This window comes from Centropristis striata, chromosome 13 (assembly GCF_030273125.1).
Source record: "Centropristis striata isolate RG_2023a ecotype Rhode Island chromosome 13, C.striata_1.0, whole genome shotgun sequence".
Taxonomy (NCBI): domain Eukaryota; kingdom Metazoa; phylum Chordata; class Actinopteri; order Perciformes; family Serranidae; genus Centropristis; species Centropristis striata.
The window spans coordinates 31,507,291-31,520,031 of NC_081529.1; the positions used below are offsets into that span (position 1 = coordinate 31,507,291).

General features: G+C 39.9%; 1 protein-coding gene across 1 annotated transcript; it reads left to right on the top strand.

Annotated features, from left to right (window-relative positions):
- Positions 1-673: 673 nt before the first annotated feature.
- LOC131983567 (transmembrane protein 100) lies at positions 674-4,438 on the top strand. The gene has a single exon (XM_059348299.1). The coding sequence runs from the start codon at positions 816-818 to the stop codon at positions 1,203-1,205; it is 390 nt and encodes a 129-aa protein (XP_059204282.1). The 5' UTR covers positions 674-815; the 3' UTR covers positions 1,206-4,438.
- The last annotated feature ends 8,303 nt before the right edge of the window (positions 4,439-12,741 follow it).

Consider the following 12,741-nt stretch of genomic DNA (forward strand, 5'->3'; position numbering starts at 1 on the left):
CTTACATTATAGGTGAATTGTTTATCTCATCAGCCCTCCTGTAAATCTTGAGCTGTCTGCGTGCACAGTGAGTGTGTGGGTGACCGTAGGATTTCTGTTTGCTGCTGATGTGCCCACGAAGAGTGGTGAGGCGCTATGGGAACACTGTACTGTACATTGGTGCTGTTGTGTCTGGGGGTATAAGGGAAAAAGTAACTTTCCAATCAGTGATGGTGAGGGATTCCCCTTCCTGCTCTGATTTCCAGTCAGTAGAAGGCTTCTGTAGTCCCCCAGGATTGGCTTTTATACCGCAGGAAAACAAAAACAAAACAAAAAGACTGCAATTGAGAGGCAGTGATGGGGAGATGAAGAAAAGAGGGAGCAGTCAACCCCTTTCCCCTCCCCCTTCCTGTGCTTCGTCAATCCCTATTCTCCCTGCTTCAGTGTTTGACGTCACACCGAGGAGACCAATCGCAGCTCTCGCTCTTCCATTTTTTTCTTCCCAAGCCCCTCCCTTCCCCACGGTGCCTTATATATCCCCCACCACTACATTCAGCAGAGTGTACAATGTGCTGCCAGAGAGCCAGCAGGCAGTGTACAGAGAAACAGAGCGGGAGGGAGAGAAGAGGAAAGTGTGAGTGGATTTCAGCGCTGACTTAGAAGCCTTCATCTGACTCGCTCCGGTCATTTCTCCGGTCTTACACAGACCTCCCGTCTCTCCTTTTTCTTCCTTTCTCTGTTTCTTTCTGTCTCTCCAGGCCAGAGCTGACTGACTGTGATTCCAGAGGCAAACACTGCAGTCTGCTCTCAGGATCCGGCAGCCCCTCGACATCAGGATGGGCTGTTCAACGGGCCACCTCGCTTGCCAAAACCAGCCCCAGGGCGGCTCGGGGCAGGAGGGCCAGTCTCTGGAGGCCGGTGGCGCCAAAGTCCCCGAGGTGCTCTCCTCTCTGGAGCGTCTGTCCCAGGCCACCGGGGGCATGGAGAAGTCCTGGTACCGCTGCATCTTTCCCTTCGGAATCATTTCTTTGGTGATCGGCGTGGCGGGAACCGGGGTGACCTACACCTACAATGACCTGCCTCAGACTAAAGTGGTGTCAGTGGTGCTGCTTGTCATGGGGCTTCTGCTGTTGCTGATGGCCACCGCCTGTTGGACTGTCCACAAGAAGAAGAGAAGGAAAAAGAAAGAGGGAGGCTCCTTCACCTCTGAGCAGTGTCCCTTGTGAAGCACATGGGAAAAAACAGTGGTAGGAACTGGAAAGCAGAGACATGCCCAGGGCTGGGAGCTTACGGCTTGGCTACAGACCTCCTCCCAGCACCAAATCCCCTCTATTCTTTAGTTTGGCTCAGCTCATACCAGAGAGAGCTGAGGAATCATAGAGAGTGGAAGGACAGCTAGACAGACAGGACTCTGAGTATCTGTTTAGTCTGTAAAGTTTGGACCATTTTGGATTGTTAAGGAGGGATCACCAAGGCCTCTTTTCTCATCAGACAGCAGGTGTCCAGTGTCAAAACAACCTCTGAGGAGACACACACAAATATGCACAGCACACTACATGCATATTTACGCGCACGGATACATGGCAGTCCTCACTCACATAAGCACCAGGAGCCACAGTGGGAGCTCGCACAGACACCCAACACGCTATGCAGAGCTGCTGCCGGAGTCAACGCTGGCGTCACTAGGCACGTCAGTCACAGCATTCCTCTCGTCAGGACAGGTGACTCTCCAAGAGGCCAGAAGTGGGCCAAAGACGGGAACCCGATACCCAGCCCAAAGAGCAGCACACTCGCGTCAGCGGCCAGCGTCATTCACTCGTCCTGTGACACCGCAGCAATGTGTTGGGGGCTTTTTTTACGCAATGGGAGAGTGGAACTTGAGTCCAGCAGGATCTTACTGGCATCTATGTGGACGTTTGAGCCGGAGAGGGCAGACGACCTGCTGGGGAAGTGGAAGGTGTTTGTGTGCGCGCTCAATAAAAGATTCTGGTGAACTGAAAAGATTGTTGGAGCTTGGACTTCACCACTGAGGAACATTTGCACATATTGCCATGGCCACGCTGACTTCTAGTAACGCAACATACTCTAAAAAGACCTTTTGTAGCTTCAGCTTCACATTACAAAGGAGCGGGGCACTGACTTTCTGACTGACTGATTGCCCTCCTGTCAATGTGCGAGCATTTACGCCCTGCTAGTGTCTTCGTGGGGCACCTTAACCCCACACATGGCAGGCCAGGATTATTGAAGGACACTACCCGAGGGGACATGCCACTGCAGGGACACTTTGACTGATCCTGCTCCCCTAGGGCCCCTCCCTCTTGGTGCCTTGAGCAAGCACTCATGGAAAAAGGCTCTGTCGCATTCCCCCGTTTCCATCTGAACCCCTGAGAATTTCCCCCCTTGTTCTGTCCCCTCGTCCATCCCGTATACCTTCCTCCCCAGTTTCTGACTTGATCCCACTCATTGTGATATAGCCCAGGAGGAAGTGCTTTGACAAATGAAGACACACACACACACACTTAAATATAATCCCCATAGTCCACAAACATTAGTCTGGATCGCTGTGTGCCAAAGGAAGTGGATTATTTTCTCTCTCTGCAGGAAAGAATAGTGACTGAGAGTGAGTGATAAATCCATTTCTCAGTCTGAAAAATATGTTACAAGGCTGTATCCAGTGAATACTGATTCATGTTTGTGCTGTAAGTGACTCTGGGGTTTCCCTTTCATATACTTTTTTTCTTCTCAAGAGAACGAGTGAATGTAGCTGCGCTCAGCTCCTTATCTGTGAATAGGTGCTTTCTGTTAGTGTATGGTCTCACAGGATGAGACGCACAATGGCATTTTATTCTTCTTGTCTTAAATAATCTTGTTTATGTCAGTGAATGTAACGCGGGATGGAGAGTATAAATCACAGCATACAGAATGTGTAGAAATTGAGTGTAGCCTGTTTGTCTCCATGTGAAGGACTGTCTACAAGCACTCTGTTACCCTTGAGAAATCATTGATCACCACTGCATTGATTCTGGCTACCAGATTAGTGACGCCTGTTGCTGAGTGAATGTGTCTGTGCATCCAGAGGTAGCAGTTAACACACGATGCCAAAGACCATCCTGGAGGCCAGCTGCTTCAATAGGCATGCAATCGATCAGTCCTTTCTCCCGCATTTCTTGCGGCTCAGTGCATTTAGATGTTCCGTTTGCATACTGATTGTCAGTCAAACTCTTATTTAGTTTAAATAAGGAGAAGAGAGGGGAAGAACGGAGGAAACAAGGAGGCGATAGTGCAAGACAAAAGCAGAATCTGGGAAGTCATTCCTTTTACTTTTATGTGAGAGTGGGGAGCTGTCCCTGCGGATAGATTGGGATCAGCCAACCTGAACAGAGCGGCATTATTCTTGGGGGATAAGATGCAGCTCTGGCAGCAGCTGTGAAAATGACAATTTAACCAGACTTTAAGTCTGTTTTGAACCTTTATCTACTAAAAAAATAGGATTAACAATCTGCATTCGCAAGCATACTGCACGGTACGGCTGGGCGATATGGACTAAAAGTCATATCCCGATATATTTAGGATGAATATTGATATACGATATATGTCCCGATATTTTTATCGCAAAGTGAGAGCAAATGTTCAAAGTCAAATATGACATGTCACAAGTAGTTTTATTGAAACTTTTTATTTAAGTGAACATAAATACTGTATAGCAACAGGAGTACCTTTTTTTTCTTCTTTTTTTAAATCAAAGCTCCATAAAGTGCTCATTTAAATAAAAATATCTTAAATAAAAATAGCCTATGAAATAAAATAGACCAATCTTTTTCTGAAATAAATATATTTATATGAGAAAAGAATAACGAACATTACAAAAGAACTAAATATGACAAACTCTAGTAAGGGCAGCATTTATATATATAAAAAAGAAGAAAAAATTTAACTATATCGATATATGGGATATGGTCTATTTCCATACCACATTTAAAAATATATCGATATATTTTTTATATCGATATATTTTTTTATATTGATATATCGCCCAGCCCTACTGCACGGCCCCTAATTCTTTGAAGTTCTTTAATAGCTCGGTGCATTGTGGTTCCATTCTTGTCCTTGTTAACTTTAAAGCGACAGTGTGTGACAATAAAAATTGATGTCAGGTGACCAGATTTTTTTGTTTTGTTTTGTTAGAGATGTGAAGTGATTTCCCTTCTGCCTTCTGAAAAATGTAAGGGAAGATCTACCTCTCTGCTGCGGGGGAAAACACATCCCTCACCCAGGAGACAGCCACGCTGTCTGCCAATGCTGTTCGTCACTCCAGCAGTGACACAAAATATGTTTGTGTGCCCTCTGATATTTGGTGCTGTATATATATGACAATTTTATATTTCTACTGTACTATATTTCTACTTATATGTATTATATGTACTTAATTGTTGTATTGAATAAATGTTATGTGAACACATTGATCTGTGAGGTTCTCGTTTGTGGCATTTATTACACATAATTGTACACGGTTGCCCATAAAGTTGAAATAAAATATTTTTAACCTCTTTTACATTAAAATGATTGTGACAATGTGATTTATTATTGACAGATAAAAACTTTATTAATCAATCTCTTCCAAACAATGAAAATAAAACCACCATTAACAGAGGATTTTGTCTGAAAACTATATTATTCCAAGTTCATGGGCAACAGTGTATTAAGCTGATAGATGTTGTTTATACTCGGGACATTAAAGACATGTCTCCAACACTTTGAAAATAATTTTTCTTAACCCTCTGGAGTCTCCAAAAGCTCCGAAGCATGACTTCTTCATCACATCCAGATGTAAAAACAAAGCAGAAAAGATACAAAATGACTAAAAAAAAGACAGAAAATGACTAAAAAAGACAGAAAATGACCAAAATTGTTACGCTAAAAAACAAGACACAAATAAGATAGAGTAAATATAGATAGAATAGAATAAAAACCAGAGTTGGATGACAGAATCACACAAAAAATACTAAAACATGCTCTTGTTTGCACAAAGAAATGTTAAATAACAAATGCATTAAGAAGGATTATTTGCCCAATAAGCAAACATTCAATGCAATGTATAGTGAATATAGAAAAAACAAGCATGCATTCATGATATTTTTCGACTCTGTAGTAGTGTAGGCCAGTGATTCTCAACCAGGGTCCTTGAGGGAGTTCAAGGGGAGTCCTTGAAAAATAGGGAATGGTTTATTTCCACTATAGAAGTGAGCCCAGTGTGAGTAAGAGTCATTAAAGTGATTTTTCTGGTCATAGGTTTCGCTTCCTGCAGAGTTATCTCCTCAATTGTAGTTGGGATCTATAGAATTATGGTTTTAACCCTCTGGACATCACATCCAGACGTAAAAACAAAGCAGACCAAAAAAAGACACAAAATGACAAAAAAAAAGACAAAATGACCAAAAAAGACACAAAATGAGAAGACAGAATAACAAAAAAAAACCCACAGAAGACAAAAAAAAGATACAAAATGACCACAAAAAGACACAAAATAACTAAAAAAGACACAACAACAGACACAAAATGACCAAAAAAGACACAAAAAGACACAAATGACCAAAAAAAGACACAAAATTACAAAAAAACACACACAAAATAACTAAACAAGACACAACAGACACAAAATTACCAAAAAAAAGACACAAAATGACTTACAAAGACACGAAAAGACATGATAAAATGGACAAAATAGCCCAAGACTCCATAGAGTTAATTATATTTTACAACAAAAACCCTTTCACATGGGGATCCCTGAAGCAAAATCTTATCAAATGGGGGACCGTGGTGACTTCAGGGGCCCTTAACATGAAAACACTCGAGAACCACTGCAGAACATTAACATGATCATCGTACTTAACCCTTTTACATAGAACATTAGAACATTTTTGGATGATGGGAGCTTCTCAGCTTCCCCTGTGCTTGAAATTTCAATGCTGTATATAGACACATCACCATGTGCTGCCCTGCCAGCTTGAATGACTTGGTCAGATACACAGAGAAGTGTGATCCTTTGGTTGTTAGGAAAACAGACTGGACACCACCAAGCAGAATAAATCACACCCCCTACTGGCAAAATTAAAATAAGCAAATGCCCTCACAGTGACATGTGGGAGTGTGTTTCAGTTTATTTTACATTTTATTAACCCTCTGTAGTCTCCAAAAGCTCCAGACTTCTTCACCACATCCAGACTAGAAAACAAAGCAGCGTGGAGCCCTACTGTAAATTTACCTCTAAAGTTCTGGCTGTAAACTCCATGAGGCCAGTTTCAGTTTGATGATGATATACCAAGTAAAACTGGAGACAAGCTCAAATAGGCCTACATTTTGTATAAAAGTATAGAAATGGATGTAACCCTCTTATATGTTATATTTGCAACCTTTGTTCACATTTGCAAGATTTCAAATTCTTTATTGAGCATGATAGTGTTTTGAAAGTTAAAAAAAGATTGAAAATCACTTTTTTATGTTGGACTAAAGGACTAAAAAAGACACAAAATGACTAAAAAAGACACAAAATGACCAAAAAAAGACACAAAATAACTAAAAAAGACACAAAATGAACAAAAAAGACACAAAATGACTAAAAAAAGCATAGAAGAAGACACAAAATGACCAAAAAAGACACAAAAAGACATAAAATGACTATAAAAACATAGAAGAAGACACAAAATGACTAAAAAATAAACAAAATGACCAAAATTGTTCCGCTTAACACACAAGACACAAATAGAATAGAGTCCCACCAGAATAAAAACCAGAGTTGGATGACAGGATCACACACAATCACAAGATCACATTTATGTTGGTTTTTCTTTATTTCTTTTTGGTTCAAAATGTTGATCCAGTCAGTCAGAATAAAAAAATAAATTATTATTAGGTCATATAGATGAAAAAATATATACCAACATGGCATTTAAACATTTTTTAAGTGGTGCATACAGGCAGGATGAAGAGGATTAGGAAATGGACTAAATAGCCGAAGACTCCATGGAGTTAAGGATGAACCTCTTTATCATTCAGTGCTGGGAACCGGTTGTGGGAGTGGAGGGAACAGCGTCCAGGTCTGGATAGAGGGTGGGGAGGCCAGCGGGGGGCAAAGTGCAGATGGAGTGGAAGTGGTCAGTTGGATTGCTGGGGTCAGCACCGATTACAGGAAACCAGATGGGAGCAACTCATCCGCCTCTCAATCTCCATAACTTGGCTCCAAACGCAGGCATTCAACGTATTTGGTTTCATCATCCTTGTAATTACACAAAACTGACATCCGTTTCAAGTGTAATGCCTGGAACACAGGCAGCACGACGTGGACGACATGAAGGCTGGATTCCAGCCTGATGACTCTATTTATGTTTTATTCAAATCTCTGATCAACAGCATCTGTGCAAAAGACAATTCTGTCTCTATGTAATGTGTGTAATTATTCGCTGCCTGCTGTTGGTTCCCAGTGATACTTTTGTATTGGGATGGAGTTACATTTAAATTGATCAGATATCACAACAATTTTGTCTCTACACTGTCAATCAATATGTGCCGTGTGTGAGTCTGAGTGTGTGTTTGTGTGCGTGCGTGTCTATGTGCGTGTGTGTGCATGTTTGTGTATGTGTACATACAGATGTGCACTGCAAAAAAGTCAACTTGTATTTTTTGGCCTAAAATGGTGATTTAAGTTGGTAAAACTTGGAAATATAAATTATTGACATTTAGGGCAATAATGTAAGTTAGCACAACAAAGGAAGCAACGTTGTCTGTTTGTGAGTTGTTGTTACTTAAATATAAGTTGGGGTTCACAACAAGGGACAATAGTTCTGCTAACTCTTATTTATTTGCTGTGAAATGTTAGCCTGGGTATACCCAGACTGCCTTGCGCGCTCGAATTTGATTTCGAACCTCCAGGCAGTCTGGCAACTAGGCGATTTCGCTAGCCCTGTTTTAGGGATCCAATCACAGAGCGGGGAGGGACGGTGAGACGATGACGCGTACTACTCGGCACTTGGAAGCTTTCCGGATCCAACATGGCTGCTGCAGACGCGAAACTCTCTTTAGCTGTAGATGGTGTTTTAAATAGTTTAGAGTGAAAGTTGAAAGGCGAAAGGTCTCTCGGCAGCTCCGCTGTCCCCCGGCTTGGAGCCAGATCACCGGTAGTGGGGCTATTAGCGCCGCACGGGCGGTTTCTGCGGCTCGTTGCGCCGAGCCGGTGAGACCGCCGGTCACCGCCGGTGATCTCGCTCCGAATCGGGGGACAGCGGAGCCCCCAGAGACCCGCAGCAGCTTGTTTGTTGCCCATAAAATCAGTGGATGTGTGTGGCTGAATGACATGAGGGGGAATAAAGCGTGAAAATAAATAATCTTGCAGAAAGCGAGAACTGGAGAAGCAAAGCAGCAGCAACACTCTCTCACAGACACACACACAACAAACATCCATCTCTGTTGCTCTACTACGTCATCTGGTATAACTGATCTGATTGGCTAAGAGCTACCTACAGACGCTTTGATAGACATTCTAAGCGTCCAATAAACGGCTCCGGAGGATCGTAAACCACACCTCCTCTACGGAGAAATGCATTGAAGGTGTCCAGACCTAATCTCCAATGAGATTTGGTCTGGTGTTAGCCAGGCTAGTGAAATGTGGGAAAGCGGTGAAATTCGGTCATTAGCGAAAGCTAGCGGCTAACTGATGCTAGCGGCTAACTTATGCTAGCGGCTAACTGATGCTAGCGGCGCTGCTTGTTACAGCTACAAGAGTAGCCATTAGCGTATCAATGCTAACTCAAAATTGTGGTCGCAACATTAGCTGACATTTCATAGCGGCGTTACAATCGTGCCAATTCAGCACATTGCAGAAGTTAGCAGAAGTAAGGATTAAAAGTTATTACAATGTAAAACTATGAGTTAGTACAACTTACAGTTGAGTTGACAAAAATCTGAATTCAGAGTTGAGCAAACTCAAAAACAAAACTTAAAATATTTAGTTTAATTGTCCAACTTAAAATTTTATCGAAGTTTGTTGCCTTGAAATTTTGAGTTCACCCAACTTTTCTTTTTTTTGCAGTGTCTATGTGGGGATGGAAGGGGTGGGTTTTGTCATTTTTATTGTCTGTTTTTATTCTTATTTTTTGTAAAGCACTTTGTGTTGCATTTATATGTATGAAAAGCGCTATATATATATGAAGTTTGATTGATTGATTGATGGTGACAGGCAGTGGCGGTTCTAGACCAGTGTTCCTGTAGCTCAAGTAGCTTGCTAAGCTAGCTACTTAACTAACTTCTTGGCTAAGTAGTTAGCTTAGCAAGCTACTTAGCCAAGTAGTTAGCTATATAATAATACAAAACCTTTTTTCTTCATAAAGTATGAGAGGCAAAATGGAAATTATGATCTGTTGTTATCAAAAACAAGATATTTAAAGAATACTTGGAATATTCAATCATAAAATAAGTTGATATCAAAAGATAAAGCACAGAAACACACAGCAAGCATTAAATAACATGGGAAATGAATGCGGGTCATTTTTGACCCATGTTGTGCATTAGAAGGGGGTCAATATGGTGGGGTGTGCATCAAAGGGTTAATTTGACACAGGGGCCACAGCAGGGGCCCCTGTAGGCCCCTGTGTAGAACCGCCACTGGTGACAGGTGCACACCTGCGTGGCTAGACAGACGGTTAAATTAAAACACAGACTCCGCGTAGGTGTTGTAATGGAAACAGATGTAATGAGAAGCTATTGGATTTAATCACTCAGATACTTGAGAATATGGGAACACTGTCACACACACTGATTATTTTTGATTCCTTCTGGATGAGCATGAATCTGAGATATTGCCAATTACCGACAGCCAAAAATAAAAAGTTTTTTCTATCCCCCATGACTCATCGCTTATCTTTTCTTAATATCCTGTCTCGCTTTCTATCCAACATTCAGTCAACAAATATTTCAGTCCACAAATGCTTTTAAGGAAATGTTCTGCTGTGTATTTACCTGATAAATACTTTGCTGCATCGGGGCGACTCTTATGAAGGCGTGAAGTCATTGCAGTCCCATCTACCTCTCAGATCAAACACAATTACTTCCTGTGGAAGGCTGCAGCTTCATAATGACACGTATAATTTCAGAGAAATTATTCTAAGAAATAATGAATGCTCAGGGAACAAGATTGTAGACTTGGACCCCACAGTTTTGTAAGCACATTGTCCATGGTTTTATTGCTACAATTATTTTCAATTTAGTTTAAATGCACCAACAGATTGCTTTTCCCTAGCCATTAATGGTCACATTGTGTTTTACTGAGAAAATGGTTGGAGTTTCTATGGAAACTGTAACTGCATCCAATTGAGGATGTCATAGCCTCTGCCCTGTCTGAGGTCAGCCAGTTACAGGATAATTTGATCCTATGACACCATCAGTACAGTCATAAGAACAATAAGCCTCAATGTTGACAAAGAAAACAGCAGAAATTTATTTTCTTTATTCGCAGTCACAGTTCATATTTATAGAAAAATGACACAGATACAGATTTAACCCTCTGGAGTCCATCTATTCATTGAAAATCCACATGTTTATTTACAGTAATAACTTTATTTATATATGATATGTAGACAAGCTGAGAAAGCCAGTTGAAAGTTCAATAATAGGAGCTTTCACAGTGTGCCATTTATGTTTTTTAAATTGTGAATTTTCTTTCTATAATGAAAACTATTACCATTTTTAATTTACATGCAAATAGACTGTTTTGTAGTTTTATTATCTATTATTTTTTCTTCTGTTCCATAGACACCTGTGTCTTTTGTTTGTATTTTCGGTTCCTTTCAGCTTTATACTTTGTTAATTAAAATAAAATGAAAAATCTGACTGGTAGCCAAGTTTGTGTGGAGAAAAAGGAGCCATGCATTTGATGTAAAGACATGAAATATGATTGATTGATTGATTGATTGATTGATTGATTGATTGATTGATTGTCTTTATTTCGAACATGCAAGCAAGTCAAAAAAACAACACAAAAAAAAACAAGTTTAAATATTAATAGATGAATAAATAAAAAACAAAACAAAAAAGCAAAAAAAAAATTGAGAAAACAGACACTTTCTGCAAGCTTGAAAGGGGGTAGGAAGAAGTAAAAAAACTTATCGAGTCCTACCCCTTAACAGGTCTCTATATCTATATCTATATCTATATATATGAATAATCAATATAGTCACATACAAATATTATAAACAATTATATATATATATATACTATAAACAATTTATATTACATTGTAAATACCTATACATGTATATTGTAAATTACTATATAAATATAAATATTATAAACATAAATACAATTACCATGTGTATTACAAAACTACAGTCTACATATGTCCATGTTACAGAGGCTTTTCTAAATTTCTGTACTGGAATATGCTAAACAGAGACAGAAATTAGAAATTAATGCAAAGGAAGTTGACAAATTTCAACCAAAATCTCCTGGACTTCAGAGGTTTAACACAAAGACTTCCTCAGTTTGCTTTTCCTTTTCAAATTTGGATGTATAATATATATAAAAAAATATTGTGAATTTGGGTAATGTGGGACACTTTTTGCAATTTTGACTTTGTTATATTTTTCTAAATGTAAAAATATTTTATGTAATTTCAGTCACATGACACCCATGGTAGACCAATAGTAAAGGTTTTGATGACTATTATTTACTTTAAGCAGGAAATAAACCAGCCAAACCTTAAATGTCCCGCATTACACGAATCCACCCTATTGTTTGTTTTAAATATAGAAAAACAACTTCTTTTGTTAATTTTATTGAGTGGTAGAGAAAAGGTTGAGCAGCAGCTCCTTTAGGAAATGAGGAGATAAGGTGAGGTGCAGATCAATAGTGAGCCTGAAAGAACAAATGATTACTACTGGTAGTGTACTCAGCTCCTTTATGACCCTCTTCTAAAGACCAGCAGTGGAGAGGACACTATTCAGCAGAGAGAGTAGTCTATTTATAACACAATGGTCTTAATCATCCTGGCGGTTCTCTAACTTCCTCAAAGACAGCTGCGTCAGAGGCCGAACCAGTCTGTTGCTTTTCTTTGTTTGCATCTATGCTCTGTCACACAAATATTGATGAATTGATAAGTGTGTTTGTGCATGTGTTTGCGAATGTGTTTGCGTGTGTGTGTGTGTGTGATGTGTTAAAAGATGAGGCAACCAACGTCATGATTTTTTATTGTGCTCAAAGAAAACATCAATAATCTTGTTTGAAAGGTCCACAGACTTGATTAACCTATTACCCTAGAAGCATCATAATAATTAAATACTGCTTCTATGCTCTTCTTGTGATTTTACAAAATGTTTGTTTATTGGCTTGCTTTAACGATCCAATATTCAGGAGCAAACTATTTATTTTCCAGTCATTTATTTGCTTTTTTAAACAACATTAAGACAGACACAGGACAGTTCAGTCTTGTGTTCAAAGCACTTTCTATGCTTGTGGTGGTAATTCATTTGGTAATGATATCTGATATCTTTCTATCTATCTATCTATCTATCTATCTATCTATCTATCTATCTATCTATCTATCTATCTATCTATCTATCTATAAAAGCAAGAAGCAACTGTGTGTGTGTGTGTGTGTGTGTGTGTGTGTGTGTGTGTGTTTGTGTGTGTGTGTGTGTGTGTGTGTGTGTGTCTAGGGCATATCTTGCTGACCGTTAGTCAGACTGACCTCAGATTTCGTAAGTGGTTTGTGCATGG

What these genes read in the sequence shown, in the direction of transcription:
- LOC131983567 (XM_059348299.1), top strand. Translation starts at nt 816, where the DNA reads ATGGGCTGTTCAACGGGCCACCTCGCTTGCCAAAACCAGCCCCAGGGC.